The sequence below is a fragment of the Micromys minutus genome (assembly GCF_963924665.1).
Source record: "Micromys minutus genome assembly, chromosome: 7".
Taxonomy (NCBI): Eukaryota; Metazoa; Chordata; class Mammalia; order Rodentia; family Muridae; genus Micromys; species Micromys minutus.
This window is the reverse complement of record NC_137976.1, coordinates 27,167,141-27,192,667: the sequence shown is the minus strand read 5'-3', so window position 1 is coordinate 27,192,667 and position 25,527 is coordinate 27,167,141. Positions and strand designations below refer to the sequence as shown.

The 25,527-nt window shown below is 38.1% G+C and overlaps 1 protein-coding gene across 7 annotated transcripts in view; it reads right to left on the bottom strand.

Annotated features, from left to right (window-relative positions):
- CADM2 (cell adhesion molecule 2) overlaps window positions 1-8,680 on the bottom strand; it is a gene marked incomplete at both ends in the record, with an annotated part of 927,734 nt that extends 919,054 nt beyond the window's left edge. For all 7 annotated transcript variants that reach the window (XM_080918671.1, XM_080918673.1, XM_080918676.1 and 4 more), the window contains one exon: window positions 8,620-8,680. In XM_080918671.1, the coding sequence (XP_080774797.1) occupies window positions 8,620-8,680 (61 nt within the window). The remainder of the gene's footprint in view (window positions 1-8,619) is intronic.
- Window positions 8,681-25,527: the final 16,847 nt, after the last annotated feature.

Sequence of the window (25,527 nt, the reverse complement as noted above, 5' to 3'; positions counted from 1 at the left end):
TTAAGTATGAGAACTGATTTCCTATTAGGAAGGGATTATGTAACAACGGAGGGAAATACTCAGCCTAGCATATGCTAATTTAGTGAGCTTTGCCAGGCATTGCTGTGTGCAGTTTTGGCTGGCTGACTCACATTCCTTTCCTCCTCTTATTCCCCTCCGTTTATATTACTAGATGAAAGTTGTAGAACTCTTTTTTTAAAATGCAGTGATAACTGCAAAACATTGAGATCTGCCCTTTGGTAGTTGAGAAATTCCATTACTTGTATGTCTTCAGAATCGACCATTTTACAAAAGACCTCTTCTTTAAGGATTCACCATCCTTCATTAATTTCTTTTAATGTGCATTATTCCAGGTCGGTAGCATGGTAATGGGAAGGGCTTATTATATTCCTGGAGAGCACAAAGCAAGCTGGGTTATCATTCGAACTTCAACACATAAAATAGAAAGCAGTAGCAAAGAAGTCGCACTTAAATTTGTGCACATGTTTTATTTGGTTTTAAACACACACACACACACACACACACACACACACACATGAATATAGATAGATATAGATATAGATACACACATATGTACATACATATTATTTAATGCATATATTCTGTTTTATACCTTATGATTACTCATTTCAACATAAGTTTATAGGTGCAAATTGGAAAACAGGATAAGTCAAGTATAAAACTTTAAAAAAAGGCTAAAACAACATAAAGTACAGGCATTGGGAACATTTCCTACAAAAAGAGGAATGAGTGACAAGCTGAAACAAAAGGTAAAATTAGGAAGGAAGTACAAGTATATTTTACGCACTGAATATTCCGGGTTCTTTGATGTTTAAATAAGCACTGTCAAGTCACCTGCATTTTTAAACTTAGTCAAGTTCACCCCCAAAATTATTTCATTGCAAGAAGAAATTAATTGGATTTTAAAATTACATAGATTTAATGAAGCACCATGTGCTCCATAGCACAGTTTTGTCAAGCATGCTGCTTCTCCATTCTGTTCCCAAGGATAATCAATGCATCTGATTATATGTGTATATATAAATATAATAAATAATAATTATTATGTACTCAATTCAGCATCTAAAGGGCCTTTTATTTACCTATAACCCAAGATCATTGGCACTGCATGATCACACTTTCCTTTGTATTCCTAAAAGCAAAATAGAATTATTTTTATTTTGTAAATATTTCCAGCTCTGACTAGACACAGTCTTCTTCTGAAGTATTGAAATTGGTGGGAAATATTCTAAATATATAAGTGGAATTTATTTGCTCACTCACAAAGAGTTATACCAGTGGTGAATAAGGACTGTCATAATATTTAGTTCAGACCTCTAAATTATACTGTGAATAATGAATTACCAATTCTATCTAGAGAAGATCTGATAACTTCTTTCATCTAATCAGGCATCATTGAGTTTTGGTGATGTACTCTCAAAAGCTTGAAAGATCCAGAATAAAATTTCAACCCTACTAATTTTCCAAATTTCAAATTTAGTTGTTATTAGTGGAAGACTTCTGTCTCATCACTGGTGAAGAAAACTTATTCATTAAAAGAGAAGAAGAAAATAAGTACTAAGGAAAAAGTCAAGTCATCTTTCCTCATATAGTACATTATTATTACAGATTTTAATTATTTAAAAACCTAAAAAGGTTAACCTTTATTTTTAAATGTAATGGTATATTTTCAGTTTGAACATGTATAAGTGTGCACTGACTAGGTAATGAAGATTATTTCCCATTCTCAATATTATTTTCACCTATTTTGACTTTATTTAATTCATGTCTAATTAAGAAAAGTATTTACTTGCATAATGCTTAAACAGAATACCTTTTCTAAGAGGAAAGTAATTTTATACCTACTTAAGAAAACCCACCAAACACATTAAGAGGAGCTTGTGGGCTCACTTCTTAGATAAAAATCAATATTCACAATATGTCAAATATTTTTGTTCTGTAGCAAATAAGATTCAAGCAGAATTGCGTTTCTGACTGTTATCTGATAGGATTTCATGGCGTGCTGAAAATAACAGTAGTTGCTTAGATCCTATTTTTAGGAACTCATTTGATGACCATTCCTCTAGAAAACCAACCTTTCAATAATGAGCACTCATAAAAACATATGCCCCATATTGGCACCAACTTATCTGAACAGATTTAAAGGATAATCCCTGTTTCTCCTAAAAATAAATAAGAAAACATAAAATTAAAAATTAAAAAACAACAACAGAGAAGCAAACAAAAGACAAAGTCTGGTTCTTGTAGCATAGGAAACACTGCACCAATGCTGAGCCTGATAGGGTAAGATCACTTCTCTGTCAGTGTGGAGGCTTAGCTCATTTGAAGCCTCAGGTCCCTACTTTAACTGCACTATTCACCTTTATTAAACTGACCCAAAAACCTGATGGTTTCCAAGAAAGTCAAATGTTCACCTGGACTGAATGAGTAGATACATAATCTTAGCTATTTATGAATCTTTGAACAAAAGCTGTTTTCTCTCTGGTATTGCCATGAGATGGTGTGATGATACACTCTGAAATAGTTCAGGTTTTAAAGGGTTAAATCTTTGTTCATGTCTGTCACAGGCTAGAAAAATACTTCACATCTCTCTTTCCTGCCACATGCCTGCTTTCTGGTGTATGTCTGCTGCTGCTGAACATATAAAACCTAAGATGTCATTAGCATCCTCACACAGCAGGGGGTTTCAGTGCCTCCAGCTTCAAGGTAATCCTCACTACCTCTTTATAGGAGGAATTTAGGGAACATGGCACTTCAAGAAGTATACTCCAAAACCTTGACATTTTCAGATCAAATGTGGCAATGAACTTGAACTTGTCCTCTTAAATATTTTAGGTTTAACTAGTAAATTTAAATTATGCTTTTTGTTGTTGTTGTTGTTCAAAGAATGAGTTTATGATCTAGTCTGACATAAATTATTGGGGATTTTTAATGTTGAAAAATAAAAGTAACCAACTGGTTGAGGAAGGATGTTGAGAATAAATAGTTAAATTGAATTCCCAGAAAAGTACATATGCCCATAAGTATCAGTGCTCACATTTAAGTTTTCTATAGGACAAGACTGTTTTAGAAACAAACTTAGGCCTGCAAAATATCATGTCTTTCATAGGTGTAATAAAGTATGTGTGTTGCTATATTGTGAGGCAAAGACAAAAACACGAGCAGGACTGACTCGAAAACACACATTGTTCAATGCCATTTGATTTATTATAGATTTAACTAAGCATAGAATGAAAGCTGCACAGAAGTATACATTGAATTTGCCCTTGGAGGGAGCATATTTATTTTTACCACAGGTTCCTAGAGCAATAAATATAGTAAATTAGAAATGTAGCTACCAACTTGGCAAGTGTTCTACTTCAGCGGGGGAATTTTGGTACTTGGTTTTGTGACTGGTTTCACCTGTTTCTTCAACCTAATCACTCAACAGTATAGAAGGATTGACTTTGCCAGTAGTTTAATGAAGCAAAATGCACCGAAGTAGGAACTCAATACATTTTCAAAACACATGTCAGTAAACTAAAATGATGATGATGATGATGATGATGATAATAACAACATCATGTGGAAATCTACCTTACACCATTTCTTTATCCTAGGTGCCTTTACATGACTCATCTGTTTTCTATCAGGGTGAATCCTACTAGTATTCTCCCTATTTTAAAGGGGAGGGTGACGGCAAGCAGTGCTTACTGGAGGCCACTTTAAAATACACAATTAGGATGTCATCCAACAACCTTTAACTTACATTTTACTTTTGAAGTGATTTGCATATTCGTTTCTTTAAGAAAAATGATTCGGTCTCAAGGTTTTATTACACAGGAAGCAGTTTTAAAGTGGGGATTAGTCCTTGGATCTTGGATGCTGCTTATCTGTCCCGTATTAAAGCATCCAGCAGTATAATAGTTGCAGACATGGGAAACAAATACTGCCACACTCTTCCTCACCGTGAGACAAAACCAGCCAAGACACACAATGCTTTGCGAGATTTTTCTTAACTACTGCTCCTTAGGGTGACAGCTGTTTCACCCAGTCAGACTATGGCTCCCACCTACAGATACGTCTTTCCAGTGTCTGTTATCGAGAAAGCAGAGACTGGGGGAAGCACATTCTAGCTTCACTGATCATAAGAAATACCCTTGGCAGGACTTAAGTTATTGGTGTACATGTAAAAGAGGTAAGAGGTTTTGGAAGTATCGTTGTGATGGTAGGGATGTTCAACATATAGTACATTTTCTATAAGATATCTGGTGAAGTTCTTGGCACTGATGTGCTCAAAGCAGGATGTAATATGTATATTCACCCTAGTGTTAATCTAAAGGTATCAGTAAGTATAGCAAATCATTAAATTGGAATACCTCAGGAAAAACTATTAAAACCCTTGTATTTGTGTTACACATTTTTTCTGTAAGATTAGTTGAGAGAGAGAGAGAGAGAGAGAGAGAGAGAGAGAGAGAGAGAGAGAGAGAGAGAGAGAGAGAGAGAGAGAGAGATGGGGACAGAGAAAGAGAGAGAAACAAAGACAGAGAGAGAGACAGAGAGAGAGAATGAGACTCTTCAGGGAAACCAGATATCCATGAATATGACTGTTCTCTGTTTTTCTTCATTTCCAGGCTTGTTTTCTATGAGCACAGGACCTTGCCCATCTGAGCAGAGCCCTTCTAAGCATGGGAAGTGATGTGCTCTTAGGAAAGGTGAATTAAGCCTTATCTATTTCATGGCCCAAGGAGTACTTCATTACAGGTGTTAGGCATGTGCGTTCGCACTTCTTATTCTGAAGCTTACTGTGTTTCCCTTCCTCTTGATTTCCAACCTTCCTTTATATAGAATAAGAAAACAAAGTTGGTACCTTAAAGCTGAATCTCATTTTCTTTCCATGTTATGTTTTGGTCAGAAACAAATCTTGATTAGAACATATTTATTTTCTTTTTGTTTTACACGGACACATTGGGTATAAATTAAAGTAATTTTGAAGAGACCTAGGAAAACCAACCTCTGTTCTGACCATTGGCTTATTCTTCCTCATCTTAAGAAATGAAATCATAACTTTGCTTTGAGAAAAAAGTAAAAAGAAAATAGAGTTAAAACACAGAGAAGACATGTTTTTAAAAGTCTCTTTTGTGTGGTACATACTGCAAAAGTAGAGATAGTATTTTAAGGGATACAGAACTGACTAGCAGTAAGTGACTGAATGTTACCAAATTGCTTCTAGTGCTAGAAAATAAGGACCTTCTGCCCAGACGTAACTAGGAGCAGACAGGGCAGACTCCCTCTCTAGAACATCAGCTCTTCACTAGATCCACACATAACCTTCCTTCCTTCCTTGTACATGGAGAGACCTGTGGTGTGTTTAATCTGTGTCCAGGAAATGAAGCCTGCCTTTGCCCAGGCTAGCCAAGACCTAATCAAACAGCAGGCTGGTGGGAAAACATAAATCAGAACCCGAGAGCAATGTTTATAGCCAAAAGGAAGAAAAGGCAGGTGTGAGCAAATTTGTTTGAGGAAGAACTGACAACATCAACCAAGTATGATGTGTCTAGAGAAGCCAGCATTTGATAAATGAGAGGCAGTCATAAAGAGGAGACAATTCAAGTGTGCTTGCACTCTCTCACCTTTCTCTTAATCCTCATTAATACGAACTAAGATGTTCATGAGACATCCTGAAATTGATGCTCATTCCCTGGCTGCTGTGGAGGATACTTACTTACATCCTACTTACTTACTTACAAATTAGTTACTTACTTACTGGAACCTGAAGTTGCTGCTGCTGCTGCTACAGCTGCTGCTGCAGTAGTGCATTTTTTTTCCTGCCAAACTCATACCTCTTCCCTGCCCCATCTCCCCTTAAGAGAAGCAGTCTGTCTTAGTCATTGGTTTAGATCCTCAATAAGAAATCCATGCCTATGATAGAATCTCTCCTTTATGGGTTAAGAAAGTGTCAATCCTTGCCAGAAGCTAGCTTCTCACAGTACAGGGTGTGTGTGTGTGTGTGTGTGTGTGTGTGAGAGAGAGAGAGAGAGAGAGAGAGAGAGAGAGAGAGAGAGAGAGAGAGAGAGAGAGAGAGAGAGAGAGAGAGAGAAGCACAGGCAGACAGTTCTTTTCAGTGCACTGAAAAGACAATTCACAGGAAGGGAGGAGGCGACCCCCCAAGTGCAATGCGTGGCCACATGCTCCATAATAATCTCTTCTCACCAACCCAGACGCTTGTGCAATGACCAGCCAGTGCCACAACATCCAGACTGGCAGGGAAAAACACAACCAGTCGGATTTCCATCGCAATCTTCAAATTAACTGATTTCCCCACATCTCTCTTCTAACCAGAGCATGCAGGCACACAGTGCCATGCAGGATGCACGCGCCCGCGCGCACCCGCAAACACACACACACACACACACACACACACACACACACACACACACACACGTGCACACGCGCACACACGCGGGCATGCAGACACAGAGGGAGGAGGGAGGAGGAGAAAACAGCTGAGAAATCCAAGTTCCTGAGAGGTGAACTAGGGACTCCGAGAGGATGTTTTCTCGGCAGGATTAGAAATCCAAGTAAAGCGCCAGCCACCTGGGTACTTCAGTACCAGGGTGGGGGAGTGAGCGCTGAGAAAAGGGAGCAGGAGGTGTGAGCCGGGGAAAAATGCACTATCTGCTTTCTTGGTGACTCCCAGCACATGACATTTTAAATTTATATCTCATGTAGAATAGATAAAATCTCCAGGATATATTCAAGGAAACATCTGTACATGGTTAGTTAATTGATTCTATAATTCCGTCCCCATTACTTCACTCATTCATAAATATGCACAAATAAAATATTGTCCCCATATATACCCCCAGAAGACAGCAAGAAAGAGGCTACATTCCAAGAACTTGCTGAAAGATGGTTCATTGACCTCATTTAAATCCTGCAAAAATAAAATAAGATAAAAATGTTCGTGTCTGGATCGCCCATGGGTCTAAGTGTGTCTTACTTTCGCATTCCTTTTACCCAGAGACAAATAAATTTGATCAACTAATCTTTCTCACAAATGCCAATGGATAGCAGAAAGGTTGGAGGTGGACAAAAATTTATCAAGAGATACCCAGCTTTAAAAAAAAAAATCTATCGACTATAGTCTCGCATTCATCCTTCCCATTTCTCTCATTCAAGCCGCATCCCTAAGCCTCTCTTCAAAGCAAAGATCTTCCTTCCGCCTTTCAGTCCTGCACATGCTTGCCTCCTCTGCCTCCTCCACCACCCCAAAGTGCCTTCTCCCATGCACTTCAACTCATGCCTTGCCATTTCTTTCAGAATTAGCATCTTCTTCCCCTTCCACACATCCCACCCCTTCCATCCTGCAAAAGAGAAGGTCTGAGGAGAAATGAACCCAAATCCCCTAGCCGCCTTGAATCTGGACCAGCGATTTGCATAACTGTTTTGTGTGGTTTCCCTCCATTGCAGACACAGGGTTTTCGGTTTTCTTTTCGGTTTCTTTTCTTTTCTTTCATTTCTTTTCTTTCTTTCTTTCTTTTTTCTTTTTCCTTTCTTTTTTTTTTTTTTTTTTTTTTTTTTTTTTTTTTTTTTTTTTTTTTTTACATTTCACGTTGAAAGGATGATATTAATTACGGAAAGAAGCGACAGATAGAGGATAGATAAACAGACAGGTAGAGATTCTGAGCGAAAATCCAAAGCAGTGAAGTAGCTGCCAGACAGCCTACATTTCTTTGCTTAAAAAAAAAAAAAAGCAAACCGCGCAGACTGGATAATAAAAAGTCGATGTGTTGATAAAGTGGATTTATGTCTTTTAAATTGTCCCTTCGCTCCGTATAAAATTTCTTGTTTCATTCATTCTTTCTCTCTCTCTCTCTCTCTCTCTCTCTCTCTCTCTCTCTCTCTCTCCTCTCTCTCTCTCCTCTCTCTCTCCCTCTCTCTCTCTGCAGTTTGCTTTCCTCTCTCTAGACCAGACAGAGTCTCCCTTCTCTTCTTAGGTGAATGACACGTCTCACAATCCCCCACCCCCCCACCCCGGGGATGTTATTGCAATGCACACGGTGCCGCCGCTGCTGCTGTTCTAGCCGTCGCGGTAGCTCGCTTCCAGGCTCTCACACACTTTTTTAAAGACACATGGATGAGATGCTGGTGGGAAGAAGGGAAAGAGGAAGGCGATCCTAAAGGGGAGGAGGTTAAAGAGATGACAAGAGGTGCAAAGGGTCGCTTAAGAGCGTGATGTGGGAGGTGGCTGGCAAGGGTGGGTGGGAGAATGGGAGAATGGAATGTTGAGACAGGCACAAGTTGCCAGCCACCCGGAGTGGGAGGGGGATGCTGGCGGGGATCGAGTGGAGTGGAATGAAGGCTGCTCAGGTGACTGAAAAGGCGAAAGGTGCCGAGTAAGGAGCTGCCTGCTACCCAAGCCGGGCTGAAGCAGCGCCGGAGAAGCAACGGCTGGTGCAAACTGCCTCTGCCCCCTGCAGCACCGGGGCTGAGGGGGAGGAACTGGAAACCGCCGGGCACTGGGGGATTGCCAGGGGAGAGTGGAAATACGGGGTGGAATGAGGAGGATGGGGAATGGGCGTGAAGCGATGCTCCCCACAGCGGGGCGGGGATTACCTTGTAAGAGGAGCCCGCAGACGCTGTAGAAGCGGAGAACCGCGCTGCGTTTCCAAATCATGGTCCCTTCTTTTAAGGGTCTGGGGAAGGATCGAGAGGGCAAGGAGATGCTGGTTGGGCGAACCACACAGTGCAAGGGTTCCGCTGGTGTCGTCCTCCCGGCTCCCGCCGGACCCACGAAACCAACCGCCGCTGCGGTGTTCGAACCCGCGCGGAAGCTGGTTGCCGGCAGCAAAAGCGGCAGTGGCAGAGCACCCGCAGAATGGGGTTTCAGTGGGCTAAATAGTTTCTTCTCCTTCTGCTGCTGGTGGTGCAGCCCCGACAACCGATCTGCCTGGCACCGGTTTGGAGCTTGCCTTCCTTTCGCAGCTCGGGGCAAGTCCCAGTGCCCGCCCGGAGGCTGCTCAGGCAGGTGATGCAGAGATGCCGGGGTGTCGGGGAAGGTGCAGGCGAGGGCTGCAAGGAGTGGGTAGGTCACGGAAGGGAGGGGTGGGGGAGGACAGGGGCAGCAAGCTGGCAGCACCGCCGCTCGCGCTCGGGTGTCAAGAGTCCTGGGAGAAGAGGCGGCAGCAGTGGCAGCAGCGCTTGGTAGCGGTGGCAGCAGCGGCGGCGGCTCCCGGATGCTCGGGCTGCAGCAGCAGCAGTGGCGGCGGCGGCGACGGAGGCAGCAGCAGCGGCGGCGGCGGCAGCAGCAGCTCTAGCAAGCACCAGACACAAGGGCAAGCTCAGCGCGGCGAAGGCCCCGCCCCTGCCCTGGCCAGGGATAAGCACCGCCCCCCGACCAATGGGAACACACCCACCCACCACCCCGGGCCAATGACAGAGGAGGGTGGGAGGAGACAATCGCCGGGAAAAACAAACAGGCTTCTCAAGGACCCTTCGGGCAGGAAGCTCTGAAGCCCCCTTTCACGCACTCAGGACTGGTATCACCTCCTTAGAGGTGGCCACGTGCTAACTTGCAGGGAAGACAGCCCTATTCAGGAACAGGTGTTGAGCCCTGGAGAAGAATCCAGCCAATCGCCACCGCGAGAGGGCGGGGTTAAGCTGCATCTTGCTCTCCCACCCACCCCACTCCTCCTGCACCACCCCGTCCCACACTCCCAGGTTCTGGAATCCGATGTGCCTGGGCATGGTCCTGGGTGCGAAGTTCTTCTGAGCATTTGGACTCCTAGAGCAGATGGTGGCTGCACCTGCCCACTCACCAGCTGCAGTAGCAATCTTTAACGCTCCCAGCCGCAAAAGAGAGAGATTACAGAGGGCGTGGGAGAGGCTAAGTATAGGGCGCTAACACCTACCTGCCTGCAAGAACTTGGGGAAGAGGAGACTGAAGTGAAGGGGGGAAAGAAATCACTTTGTTGTTTGTTGTTTTTCTTCAGAAACTTTACATATACTACATTCACTTTTTCACGAAGCTCTGGGAGTGACTGTATAGGTCCTGAGATCGGGTTCAAATCCCACAGCTGTCTCTTTTGTTTGATAATGCTTTGTGATACTTAAGTGTTTGTTTCCGAAGGCTTCTCAATGGAAAAAACAAAGACGATAGCAATATCTATCTTACGGCTGGAACGATAAAACGAAAAGGCAGCCATGTAAGTGGGGGCCAGTTTATCTGCTTTGCAAAGAATAGTCTAGCTGTGGAGAGGATTTTTTTTTCTAATTAAATGTAACAGGAAATCTTAGCAAGCTTCTTTGCAAATTCCAACAATAGGCATAAGAAGTAAGAAGAAGAAATGTGTTTCATTCACGGAGGTGATATAAAGTGGTAAGGAAGAGTTAATACAAAACTAAGACCAGGAGCTTTGGAAGACCAACTGTAAATGATCACGACAAGTTAATTACAGGTTTAATTTGTATTATTTTTCTCCCTCTGACCAGTTTTCTAGATACCACACAATAGAAGCTTGCAACCAAAAAAAAAAAAAAAAAGACTGAGGCAAAGATGGGAAGCAAGACCTTTGCCCTTTTCCAAGAGTCCTTCCTTTGCAGTAACTTTTTATAATCCACCCTTGTCTTTTAGCTAATGATCCATTCGTATCTCTGCTCGCCTTTCTCCATAGGTTCTCAAAATTAAGGTGTGACATGTCTGTAATAAAACTGCAAGCAGGTCTGGAAGGAGGATGGGAGAATAATTTTGTTGTTGTTGAAGGTAGTTGCCCACCATGACTTTTAGCTGTTAGGGAAGACAGACAGCCGTGTGTACTGTGCATGCAGCAATCACTTAGGCTGCAGCGAGCATCAAAAGGTGACGCCCTAACACTATAACCCTTGCTTCAGCTCTGTGTCAGGAAAGTAGAACAAATGGGAAGGACAAAAAAGGATAGTTTGATATGTCAAGGTTACTGGGTTCCAGTTTGCTCTGGTCTTCTGACTGTATTACCCTGCGACCTCTCCCCTTTAATCACCCAAAGGAGTGGAATTTTGATCATTTCTAAGGTTATGATGAGCAGAAAGGGGGGAATAAAAGAACACTTAAAAATTGTTCCATTTAGGAAAACATCCCAGTTGGCAGGAATATTTCACCCCTGGTGACTAACAACATGAAACAGGTCACATTTGATTCGTGTTGGAAAATACACAAGGCAGAGCTCTGCCCAGAAGAGGTCTGTAGACTGCTGTTTGATATGTGGAATCGAGAAATGCAGAATCTCATACAGAAGGAAGCTCTCACTAGATGTGAATCTTCATGGCAACTTTTCTGTGTCATTTTCGGAAGCCTTTAGTACTGGCATTCTTTTGCCAGATACTCCATGAAAAATTTTGACATTCTAATGAAATGGAAGACACCAGGCCTCCAGAGACTTGAGATATATTATTATTTTAAGAGACTTCAAAGATACATTCCATAAAATAATTCAAAAACATCACTGGTAGCATACAGAAGAAAATCACCCAATTTAATTAGTTTTAAGAAAATATTTAAAGTTTTATTCACAAGGTTAAGCTCATGTTAACACCAACATCTTGGATACAGTGGACAGGAAGAATTTTCTGTACTTGTTCAAGTTTTAAGGTGAGAAACAGTCAAATCATAAACACTTGAAATTTGGTGAGTCCAAATTTAGGTCCAAAACCAGATATGCTCCATTTTCAAAGTAGTATTCTTAGATGTAATTAATCTAATCCAGTTAATTTTTAACAGTATCAAACATGGGCAGCAGAGATGACTCAGAAAAGCACTGATTGCTTTTCCAGAGGACTAAGTTCCATTTCCAGTACCCACATGGCACATTATAACTCAAAACTGTTTGTAAGAACAATTTCAGGTGATCTCTGTTACACTATTCTGGCCTCTGTGGGAAACTGAATGGAATACACACACACACCCACACACCCACACACCCCCACACACACACACATACACACACACACACACACAAATATACATTATGCAAACACAAACAAAGAAGATGTTTTAAAACTTAAAATTTATCAAATATTTAGTGTTCTTTTTTACTTCAATACTTTAAAGAAAGCCCTCTCACATGTTATGGATTTTAACAGCATGAATAATTTTTTTCTTGAAATCCACAATACTCTAGAATAAAGTGAACTATCATATATATATATATATATATATATATATATATATATATATATATATATATATATATATATATATATATACACACACACACACACACACACACACACACACACATACATATATATATTCATTTTTGCATCTATAGCCTTTGATATCTGAATATATCATCACTATGACAGAAAATGCAGAAATTAGATGGCTCTTCAAAATAATGATTAAATTTTACAAACTACCAAAATTGACATCTATCCATGTGTTTCAAGTTGTGAAAATCTTAAATGTGAAACTACTAAGGAAAATTTCCTTTTAGAGTGAAGCTTTCTCTTTTCTTTCATTTCATGACAAAATGACTTCAGATTTAATGTAATATTTTTAGAACAATTAATATACAGAAAGCAACAATTGCAAAATGGGTTGTTAAATTTTTCCCTGGACCATTTATAAAAAATTCTTAATACTTGCCTGTGATGGGTTAATGTTCCTGTTCATTTCTATTGTCTCAGAATGATATTCAATTTCTCTTGTCTTTTGGTCATACCATGGACATTATAACTCTCTTAACATAATAATAGCAGCAGATGCTACACTTACATGTCATTTATAAATATTTCCAGAGAAAGAATTAGGAATTATCATGATTGTAATTTTTTTCCTTTCTGGGAACTAAGTAAATTCCTTCAAACTTAATTGACAAGGTTATTAAGAACAAACTAGAAAAGGCATGATGTAACCTCACTGCTGTCCCAATGTAAAAATTTCCTGAGAGTTGATATAGGTAAAAGTATGGTGTTTCACTTTTTAAAATATTGAATGTATGTGAAACATTTAGGCATTTAAAATATACAACAATCATAGATGCCCAGGACACAAAAGCTAAAAAAACTCCATGCTAAATTGACTCTCATAGCAAATCAACTTATAGTAAATCGACCTAGAAAAAGAAATGTTATGGCCTGATGGAAGCGTAGACCATTGTGAAAGAAAATTAGCTCACTGAGTACTGAAAGCACTCCCTGTTATCCCCTATGCTCCTGGTGTGTCATACGTGATGTCAGCTATTAATGTTTGAAGCACTGAAGAGTGCATGGCTATAATATATATCAGTAGATCATAGTCTATGTAGTACATCACACAGTATTAATACAGGGTACATAGGAGACATATGCGAGGCAATAGCAGCAGTAATATCCTGCAACTATAAATTTGCTTAACTTTTGCTAGTCTTTTAAAAGCATTCTGTCTTCTTCTTCAAAATTCCGTCTCTATTCCAGGCCACCCAGAGTGGCTTATCACTCAAGTTTTGAAATTATATTAAAGCTAGTGTATAAAGGAGGAGAAAAACCTCACGGGTACTCAGCTACTGACAACCTAATGATGGGCCATTTGTACTTTTGATATGCATATACTGTTATAACATAATCAATTTTATAGTCTCTCATCCTAATATATGCAATCAAAACTGAGTGAAAAAAGCGAAATCCCTTTGTATTTTCTTTTCGAATACAGTCTAGCTCTGCTATAAGGTATATATCCATACATATATTTTTTAAAGCTCACCGAGATGTACAATAAACTTCCCTAAACCAGATAAAAAAAAAACACCCTGCATTATATAGTAGTGTATGAATCAGGAATTTAAAAGGATATACTATGTATAGCAAAAGTTTTGCAAATGACCACAGATAAATGAAAACATCCTGAGGATGACTCTCTGAACCCTTGAATTTAATTAAATTGAAACAGCCTTTGTTGTTTTTTATTTTTTAAAATCTAATAAAATAAAAATAACTTCTCCATATCTACCTCACACAGTTTCAGAACAGGAACATGGTTCGAAAGTGAAGTTTTCTTCATAGGAACTCCTCTAAGTTGACCACTGAGAGATGACTCAAAGATTAGGATTGCACATGACCCTTGCAGAAGCCTGGAGTTCAACTTCCAGCACTCACCTTATGTGGCTTACCAGGTCAACTCCAAAGCAGTGTGTCGGATCCCTCCAAACCATCTAGCCCCTAACTATGCACGTACACATGAGTAAGATACAGTTAATCTCAGCACCAAGGGAAGGACCACCATGAATTCCTTCCATTGACCAAGACAGTTCATCCTTAATGTTCTCAGTAAGGAGTTTACAGATGAACCTCCCTTTTCCCTTTCCAGTGAGTAAAGACATTCCAGGTGCCTGTTGGTATGTTGCCACATGCTCTTTTTGAACTGGAGATTATAATTTCTGAATCATTTTTGGCCTTTGTGTGATGTTTCCACTTCACCCAAAGGAAATGTAAAAAAGTGCGTGATGACTGGATATATAGTTAAAATCTAAAATGAAACAGGAATTACTCAACAAGTATGCTGAAGAAGTAAGTTTACCTATACAAGACTCACTTGGTGTAAATCAATAAAGCTACTTGTTTGAAAAATCTCATACACTGGGTTTTGATGCTATTCATGTCTAACCCCTTCCAGGTCTTCCTTCCACTTCCTACCTGACCACATTTGTGTCCTTTTGTGTTTCTTATCTATCTGATGGTTCTAAACTTTGAGTTCTTCATATATTCTTGGTCCTGTGAGCATCATCAAAGACAACACTCTTAGATGAAATGGACTCTCAAACCGACTACTAATTGCTGATAGCTTCTCAGATAAGAGTAAGACATTGGCTACACCACCCTCTCCATACTGGATTTTACCTTCCTTGTGCATGTTGTTGAAGTCGCTGGGAGTTCCTATGTACAACTGTCCTGCTGTGTCTGGAAGATGCTCTTTCCTTGCAATCATCCACTGCTTCTGGTTTCTTAACAATCTTTCTATCTCCTACTCCATGCTGAACTCAGTCTCTGGATGAGGAGATGTAACTAGATGCTCCTTTTAGGCTGAGCACTGTGCAGTAATTTTAAAAGTATTTTTACTTTTAAATGCTAGTGAATAATTTAGGGCAAATAATTTAATTATCTTGTTTTAAGGTTTTCTTTATATTTATATTAGTGTTTAACAGAACTCCTATTAAAATTTTTATAGGTTACTTCTGTGGAAAAAGCCAACTAGAACAGCAATAGTGAAACAAACTAAGGTCCCTATATTGTTATTCTGTTTAATGTAGTTAAAGGAGTAGGATTATGAGCTCATATAACTTAGATAGTGTAAAACCAACTGCTATTTTACTTGAGTCTTTGTAATTTCAAGATAACTTATTATCATACATTTCTATTTTTCAGACAATTTGAAACACTAGGTATCATCAAGTCAGAGAAGAGAAATTGGAATAAAACACTTTGAGTTATAAACCTAAAAATTACTAAGTGTACAGAGGATAATTGAAAAAAATGTATCTTTAACGTAATATCAAAGTTATGATACTTAAAGATGAGCCATAAAATAATAAACCTATGTTCCCAACTAGGTACTCACTAACAATGAATGACTACTTAAAATTCAATTTAAATTCATTTAAATTGGATTAATTACAAACTATGAATTTTCCTCATAGCAATAAAAATTTAAATGCCCAACTAACTGTCTAGAAAGGACTATTATGACCGCATTCACATACACGCAGAATATTTGTAATATCAATAAAGGTTCTCTAGGTATAAAATTAGTTTTATTTTTCAGAGAGTTTATGTTTTTATCTTTTCTTTTCCTCCCTCTTATGGTCCACAGACTCAGCAAGCCATCATCAACTACAGACCTGAACTCTTAGGTGGAACGTGAACTACTTACATCTTTAAATAAATACCAGCCACATCGCATCATTGGAGTTATCATTATATATTACTTTTGCTTATTGTTTTAAATGCATCTTCTTTTTTTAAAATTAAACTTTTCATTGCTATACATAGAAAAGAATATAAAGAGTTCTTATTGTAATCATGCCTACTTGGTAGCCTTCAGCCTATCCCCTGTGACTGGGAAATTTTTAGCATATATTTCCAAAGTGGATGTATCCTAAGAAGTCAGTTTACCTATTTATAGAAACTAAGTATTTGCAAGAGTTTCAATCCTGGACTACTCATCCTCAAAAAACAATAGTTGTCCTTTCAGTTTTTGATGTTTCATTGTATTTATCAACTTCTTTTGCCAAGAGACTCTCATATGTCTGGTACATCATTTTTTCTCTTCTGTTAGAAAGGGGATTGCTGAATAAGATCATGCATTGAATTCATAGTTCAGTGAAAAAGCTACATCTCACCACAGCAGGTGGATATTGCACTTTTTGCTTAGGGCTTGAACAGAACAAGGATGGGTTGGAAGGGTAAGACCTCATGTGAATTCCAGAATTTGGTGTCAGACTTTGGCTCTTAGAGCTCGTGCCTGGTTCTAGTAACTCCAAGTGCTCACACTTGGATTTACACTAGCACTTGCTTCCCTATTCCCAGACATTGCTGCTTCCTATACTTTCCCATCTCCTCTGAGAATCTATTACCATGCCCTCCCACAAACCCTCCAGATCCTTGCCTCTTCCCTACCCACATATGTAGTGTCAAAACCAAAACAAAAACAAAGTAACAATAACAACCGAAAAACCCTTCACCACCCATGATGATTGGTGAAGCCTTTACTTAACTGTAGGTAATGGATACATATTTAGAAGCTGGGGTCATTTGGAAAGAAAGACTCTTAATTAATAAATCTTAATTAAGAAAATGCCCCCAGAGGACTGGTCGATAGTCAAATCTCTAGGACATTTATTTGACTGAGAATTAATGTGTGAGAGTTTAGCTTATTGTGAGTGGCACATTCCCTGGGAAAGTAGTCTTGTACAGTATATGGGTTTGGAATGAGCAAGCCCTGACCAGCACCTGTCCATGGCCTCTCCCTCAGATCTTGCCTCCAGATTTTGACCTATTTTAGGTACTGCTTTCAGTTCTCTCCGAAAAAATGTAAGCTGAATTAAGCTGTTTCTTCAACAAAAGCATTTAGTTATGGTGTTTTATCACAGTGGTAGAAATTCTAATTAAAATAACCCAGGTAGTTGGCTAGGTTTCTAGCACTAGGCATTATATTCTTGTTAAGTCTCATGGTTATATTCTGCTGCTGTTTGTCTCTCTGACCCCTTCCCTGCCCATGAACTCTTTGTATTGTGACTCTTTCTACCTAAAGAATTTTTCTCTAACATGCATTTTAACTCGGCTTTCTTATATACATGGGATCTTACCACTTGTTAAGAATGAAAATAAAGCAAATTTTTGAGAGAGACATATTTTTACATAAGGAATTAAATATTGGTTAGATAGTTGATACTGCAAGATATAAAATATAGTCAGTGTTTCATCACATTGGATGGTATTTTGATTTAATAATAAGAATGCTGCTTTACCTACATACATAGGACAAAATGTCAGACAGATGGTGAGGACTAGACTGTTTCATAAAATACTACACATTCTGCCCTATCCCAAGCCAAGATTCATTAAAAAACCTTACCAGCTCAAACAGTAGTGTTTAAAACCAAACATTATAATATAATACAATAAAAATCTATGTTGATTTCATATTTGTAGACTAGAAATACAGGCAAACATCATACTTAACATCCATGTTTTCCACATGTGTCATGTTAGAAAAGTAGGTAAGCTTATATGTGCAATGCAATGCTCTGTTGTCTGAGGTTCTGTGCATTGACATTACACTAGGTGAGAGCGTATGCAGTGTGTGGTTTGTGTGTGCAGAGCAAAAGCTTAAGAGAAGTAAAAAAGCTGCAGCAAAGGGGAGTGCTGCCAGAAATGCCTCGAATTCATTATATATTGATTTTGTATTAACTTTTGATTATTACATGTATAGAAACTTTTTTTTGCCAAGTCTTCATAATCTTTTTTTGTTACATGACTACAAAGGCCAAACTGTGGTCTAATGATGTAATCAAAGTTGATAAGTTATTAGTCTTTTGGTTGCAGTTTACAAACATAAAATTATATTAGCTTAAATAAAACACTGAAAGGCTATTACCTCATTTAATTTTAATGTCTAGAGATGAAAGTGAGGAGGGAACAAACCCACTGTTGATTAGGTAAAATCTAGCTATGTTGTCCTCTTAGGTAGATCTCCTTGTAAGAAAAGGGGAAGGGACAAGAACCTTAGAGGTTCCATATCCCCTAATTAAATGGAAGGATTCTGAAAATTAAATTACTTTGTCTTCACATAATGACCAATATTCATTCAAATTCAGTTCTGAAGCACCACTGAAGGTGCCAATTTTGGTTAAATTTTCCTATCAGATGAGTTATGACAATTTTCTAAAAATACAAATTCTGGACATTCGAGATGAATCAGATGTCAGTTAACAAATACAATTAAATAATAGAATGAGTTACAAAAGAAATTTATCTTGACAATAATGTCAACTGATTACTCATATGCCTTGGAATAAAGTGGCACATAATAATCTCTAACACTTCACACAACACCATGGGGTCTCACTAAATAGATGAAGAACAAGTACTCATGTGGCAGTAAAGAGTTATTATTACTGACACAGTTTTGAAAAGGATTATCCTCAGGTGCTTATAAAACCAAAGGATTTTTCTCTACTCTGTATAATAGCTCCTAATTCTACATATCTCTCTATCAATCAGTTCTTGAGAAACCGCAACAGTAAAATACTGATTTTCAGATTTTTCACCCTATAATGAGAACGTGATTTCTAGGGCTCTTAGAGTCATGTTCTGGATTCACACATACACCCTTGCAAATCCCACATTGAGTTTCACCCAATAAATATCTTGTTTAAATATCTTATAGTTTTTATTACTACTTCTCTAATTTGTTAGAGAAAAGCCAACACCACCATGGATTTGCTTCTAATATCTTTACCTAAATATTCTTCAGATATGTGCAAAAAGCTAAGTAATGCAAGCTGCAGTCAAGAACATCACCAGAAAAGCACAGAACTATTTGTTTGTAATTTGTATAAAAACTTATTTGGAAACATTCCACCTATTTGAAATTGCTTACTAAGGCAATCCTCAACTGAGGAAGACAAGAAAATATTTGATACCTGTTAAGTTTTATCGTTGGCTGTAGAATAACCACCATGATTGTATCACGTCAAGAAAGAATGAGAACAAGGTGCAAACAGAAATGGGGAAGGAATAATTACAATGGATTTTGTGCTTAAGAGAGAAATATAAGAAAATGATGTTGAACTGAATGTTTTCTGTATGCGGATGGCTAACTTTAAACCAAAACATTAGATTTTGGTCATCTTGGCTCATCACTGGAAAAATAGTTTGGGACGCAGAAAAGTCTAAAGTCATGCTTATTTTTTGATTTTGTTTATGGTTATTTTCCTGTGATTTTGGGTGGAAGAGATGAATGCATACATGAGTACATACATATCTGGCCAACTTCAATTTAAAAGAGACAATGCTTCTTCAAAAAAGAAAAAAAAATGTCTGTAGCAAAGCAAGTCCACCTGAGACTTGAAAGATGACATGGAAGCTAAGGTAACAATTTAGAATATTTTTAAAATTCATTCATTCCAAATGTTTTGCCTATAATCCAGTTTATATAATTAAATTTCTCAGCAAGTAGCATTATGAGAATAATATCATGAATATTTTTGTGAAGTTCTACAATATTCTTTTTCCATAAATACTTATTATGAAGGTGAAGAAAGATAGATTATGAGACTTCATTACATAACATATTTTTATATTACCCACATAATCTACAATCCTATTAAATGTCTCTAAGACATCCAATATTATTGATTATTTTGTAAACAAAGCATCTTAGTTAAAACACTACAATGACTCGTACAACTTTTAAAAGAAATAATGCCAGAATTTTTGGTTTTAAACTTTGAGCATTTCAATGTCTTCCTTTTCACTGTGCATAAGCAAGGGAAGATATAAGGTTACTACTAATACAAACTAAACTTTGTTCCATGTCCTCAAATTTAACAATTTAAAAGTCCTACCTATTGTCACAGAAATAATTGATGATGATGAGGAGGAAGACAATCATGATGGTGAAGATGACGAAAGAGAACTTTCCGGAATAGCAGGACAACATGGTGCCTCAGCATAATATGAAAATGTCTGTACATTTTAAACTGAAAACCCAGCACTATTTTTGAAGATTTTTCAGATGTCTCTCAAGATTTCCTAAGACAAAATTTCCACAGGTCTTTCACGCAAAAGGTTTCTGTACTTAAAACATATTTACAGAAATGGCATTATCAAATATCATTTGAAAATATCAATGCCTTTCCTTAGGCACACAGGCTTCTATATTTTTCATTTTCCCTCTTGGTCTTCCTATTATTTCTATAGTTTATATTATCCTTCCAACTCATAAACTAGGTCCCAGGCTGTCATCACTGATCTGCATTCCAAATACCCTAGAGGTGTTTTGTTTCTAACCTATCTACTACTTTGCATCACTTGAAAAGAAAAGAACATTAAAATGTTCTCATTCCTGGGGGGTTCTAGAACATCATTTCTTAAAAATTATAAAAAATTTCAGTTTTAAATAATTAATTAATTACTTTCAAATACCAAATTTAATCCTAACACACTGATTTTATGTTTCTATGAATATGGTCATCTAGGTCCTTTTGAGCATGAATAAAAGTAGTGTAACTGTGTCTCAAACCATACCTACTGGTTTACGTAATTTAATATATTAATATTTTCCCATGTCTGCACATTTCTCCTAGAGACTTACCATGTCATTCTTTGTATCCTGAGATAGAGTGATTTAAAGGAGAGTGAATTTTGCTCTCAGCTACCATGTGTTTCGGGAGAAACTGCCTGTAGCGAAAGTTGCCTTTTCTGCTGGCTTTATGTATTGGAGGAACTGTGAAGTATAGTTGATTTTCAGCAATCTAAATGGAACGATTGTTTGCATTGTATAAATGATACTTGTATTTATAATTTTAATAAATGATAATTTTAATCACTATCTGTGTTCTGAAGTATTTTGATATATTACAAATAGTAAAAAGAACAAAATATTACCTTGAAAATAGATTATTTGTTGGTAAATAAAATATTCATGAGACCTAGATGTGCTTAGATTTATGGTGTGACACACACACACACACACACACACCCCTACTTCAGGAGTTATCCCTTTCAAGCAGAAAATGAAGACTGTTGAGGAGACTTGCTGTTGGCTTACCTTTGACATGACACTGGACACAGAACAAGCAAAATCACATGGACTGTCTTCATCTTATCATGAGCGTTTCAGTCAAAACAACAGAGAAGAAAATAATGCCAAAAATATAATCCTGAGGCTGGGAAAATGGCTTAGTGGGTAAAAGTGGTTGGTTTACAAGCATGATCTGGACAGTACACATAGGAAAAAATACAATTACTAAGATCACCAACAAGACATTCCTGCATGCCTTCACTACACAAAAGCTAAGGGTTCCTAGGATAGTGGAGTCCTTTACAGGCAAGAAATCTTCAGGCACAGGAAACAGATTCTTCCTACCATCAGTACCTTAAAAATGCCAGCAAGATTTTATTTTTGTTTCATTTTGTTGTTGTTGTTGCTTTTTTTTTTCCCTAGAGATATCTAGGGAATATCATCCTGAGTGAGATAACCCAGTCACAAAAGAACAGACATAATATGCAGTCACTGATAGTGGGATGCTAACCCTAGAAAGCTCTGAACACCCCAGAAACAACTCACAGACTGTGTGAAGTTCAAGAAAAAAAAAAAGAAAACAAAACAAAACAAAAATAAATAAATAAAACATTATGCTCAGTCCTTACACACCAAGAAAACGCTGAATAATTCCGGGTTACATCCTGTTTTACATGTACTTTTTGCTCATTGTAACTAGAAAGACCTTAATGCAGAGTATCAAACCTTAAAAAATAACGGAAAAAAAAAGCCAAGCACTGACACAATTGTATTTGTATACATTTATGCAAAAATGTTTAAAATTTTTTTCTTTTATCTTTGTTTTTTAAAATAAAGTTTTAAAAATGTTTAAAAAAAAGAAAATGAGTGTTGTTGTAAATTTTATTTTTATTTTCCAGAAGTGATTATCAGCTAGGAGGCTTACTTCTGAATAAGCCCACCCTTTCCTAAATTCTGGCTGACTAGTTCAACTCAGCTGTTCTGGCTCACAGTCCCTCCCAAGCTGATTGATTCAAACTGGCTTATCTCAGCTTCTGACTAAATTGCTAAGCCTGGCCTCATACTAACGTTGTACTAACCTTCTGGATCCTTCTAATTCTCTGGCTCATTCTGTCTTCACATGGGTTTAGCTTGTTCTCTCTGCAACCAGAGTCTATAAATCTGTCCCAGTAAATCCACCTCTCCATTCCACATACTGCACTACCACCAACTGAACTGCCAGGGCCTCATCTCCATTACACTTTCACCTGACTTCCAATCTTTTACCTCCCTTCCTGCTCTCCTCTTAAAGAGCTTTTCTCTTCTGTGGTGTACTCACAAGTGGTGGGCATACCTATACAGTGAGATCTTTCTCTAATCCACCAATTTGTCTGTCTGTCAATTAGACTTCATTGTTTAAACCTGTACTAAGGGCATATCTGTATCCCAGCCAGAGGAATTAAAGGCGGGTGACTTGTCTGTACTCTACCTGGATCACAGAGATAAAGAAGGTCTTTGTCTAAGATCAGAGCAGCCGGGCTGCTGAGTTAAAATTCTGCTACAAGTGGCAACCAAATGTAGTAGCAAATTGGCTTCAAACTAACTTCTTTGGCAAGAACATTCAGTCACTCTAGATATTTCTGTTCCACCTTCGAAATGCAGGGTTTTCAATCCTGATGACTAAGATTAAAATTCCCTCTTTGCCCTGGGACCACTGCAAGATGAAAATGGATCAAAGTTCAGTGTTCTCATCCTCTGATCTACTGGGTAAATATTTTCTTCCCATTCAGTTTTTCACTGTAGGAATATTTATCGAGTCCAGTGTAGCCCATTTTAGACTTACAATAAAATGAGTAAATATAATCCAAGGATAAAAATATAGAGATACTGTAATAAAAATTACCAAACAGGAGATACTGCAAAGTAACTCAAGTAAAAATCTCCCATAAATCATGAGTTTTCTCAAAAGAGAATTAAAGTCACAAAGACCAAATACCTTCACAAATTTAAATGCTAAAGCATCATAAAACAGAAATATTGAAATCCAATACTAATTTATCTCTCTTTTGATAATATATTCACAATGTGTAATTTTTTTCCTGTTCAACATATCAGTTTAAATAGTTCTCATTGCCAGAATCTGTCCCTTCAGTGACTCCAAGAACTTTCCGTTGTAGGAATGAGTCTGGTTCTTTCGAGTTATGCTTGGTAGAGCATATCCCCTTTGTCCTATCATGTATAAAAGTATAGTTTCGAAATGTGACCTTTCAGGACACAGGACTCAAAACCACCCCTTAGAAATCTAGCATATCTGGAACTGTTCATGCTTTGTTCTCTCAACTGGAATTTGATGCTAGAAGGCATAAAGTGAAGGATTGCTGTTAAAACCAGCAAATGAGAGACTCTGTAGTCAATTCAGAATTTCCCTGGAGTGGGGAGATTCGTTTTCTGCCTTCTCTCCAAATATGTATCAAAGCTTACTTCTCTCTAATAGTGCAAATTTCTTTATTAAGCATGGACCCATTGCCATTTTAGCATTGACTCCAGGGAGCATCCATTCCTTCATTCTAGAACTACACAGGATCATAGGCATTGACAATGGAAACTGCAGCTGATGTTCCTGATTCAAGCTCCTGAGCAGACTACAGGACAGTCTCCAACCTAGCACACTGTCTATTGTTCATATACAAAATTTAGTTAGGCTTCTCTGTTGTATTTTCTTTGTTGATGGTCTTTGAGAATGTTGGTCCTTGTTGACTTTTTTCCCTGTTATTTTTATTGTATCATCAGAGTCTTCTATTCTAGAACAATTAGGTAAATCAGAAAGCCACCCATTGTTGTTTTAAGTCTCAGAACTCAATTTTTACCACTAAACCTTTCCTAACACTGCTATCCCCCATATAACATAACTGCAGTTTTATACTTGCAAAGGCTTTTCTGCCATCCTGTGCCTAAACTCCCTATGTAGACACTCTTTTCGCAATAATTCTATGTTTGCCTCAGCTGTGTCTGCTTCCTGAGGCCTCTATGGTCTGCCAGCATCCACCAAGACATCTGTTAAGGCCCTGACTGCCAGAATATATACTCTAAGTGTAGTACAGGATCAAGATATGGTAGCCAGCATCCTGAAGTCCTCCAAATTTGGCCAAAGCTCTCCTTGCTTTTTTTGCAAAGCCCGTACACCCCATGCCTTCGCTCGTGTTAATCCTGTCTCATAGCTGTCATCTGCCAAGACAGCCTGTATGCTAAAGCCTCATGCCCAGTGTACAGACACTGAAATCCAAGAGCATCCCTGCAAATATCTGATAGACCCAATATAAGCTGCTGTACACATTGAGGTCAAATGCCCTAGAGCACAGAGCTCAAAATCTTGCATCTTTTCCACCCCATCCCCTAAAATATTCTCAATTGTACATCTGCTGCAAACTGTCATTTGATTTTTTGTGTGTGTCATAATGCTTTAAATATGAATCTGTTTGCAGGGACTTTGAATATCTCGGCATTGCTGTTCATCATCTCGGGGTTTAAGCAAACGGAGAAATATATTACGTGGGACAACAATGGTGACCTGTGTAGGGTTAGAGTGTGGTTTGAAGTATGTTTGTGTTCATTCCGATGAGGGTATGATACAACAATCTACGCCTCAGTATATGGAAAAACACTACTTTTGCCAGGTGTCTATCCAACATGAACAGAAGAAAAGGAATTGCAGATACATAACTGAGCATGAGCAAATTAGTCTTCCAAAATTCCCCTAGGATAGAGTGACTACAGGGACCAAAGTGACCATGATCAACTCTATTGTTAGACTCACTAACTCAATTGTTAGACAATTCTCCAAAAGTATTCTATACTAACCACAAAATAATGGTAAATGTTGTTTTTTTTCTTTTTTTTGCTTTGTTCTTCTGTAATGAAGATATTTTCCCACTCAGAGTACTATACCATATGTAGCAGTCACTGCTTATGTTAGCTCATAGTAGTTATTTTAAGTAAAACTCGTACAGAACACATAATATTGTAACAGAAAAGATCAGAGAAAAATAAGGTCATGTACAACAATGTCCCTGTGGACTATACAACATATTGTAAAGTATCTTTTGATGCATTTTTTCATTTTGCAGAAAATCTAACATGTGAGTAAGATCTCTACCAACTGTTTGTGTTACTTATATTTTGAAGTTGTGTTTCTTAAGATAGGAATGTAGGCTTGGTGGGGTAAGATTAGGAACTAGTGGCTCAATATAGAGCAGGTGAAAATTTTTTGGTGATTCCCACCACAGGAGGAA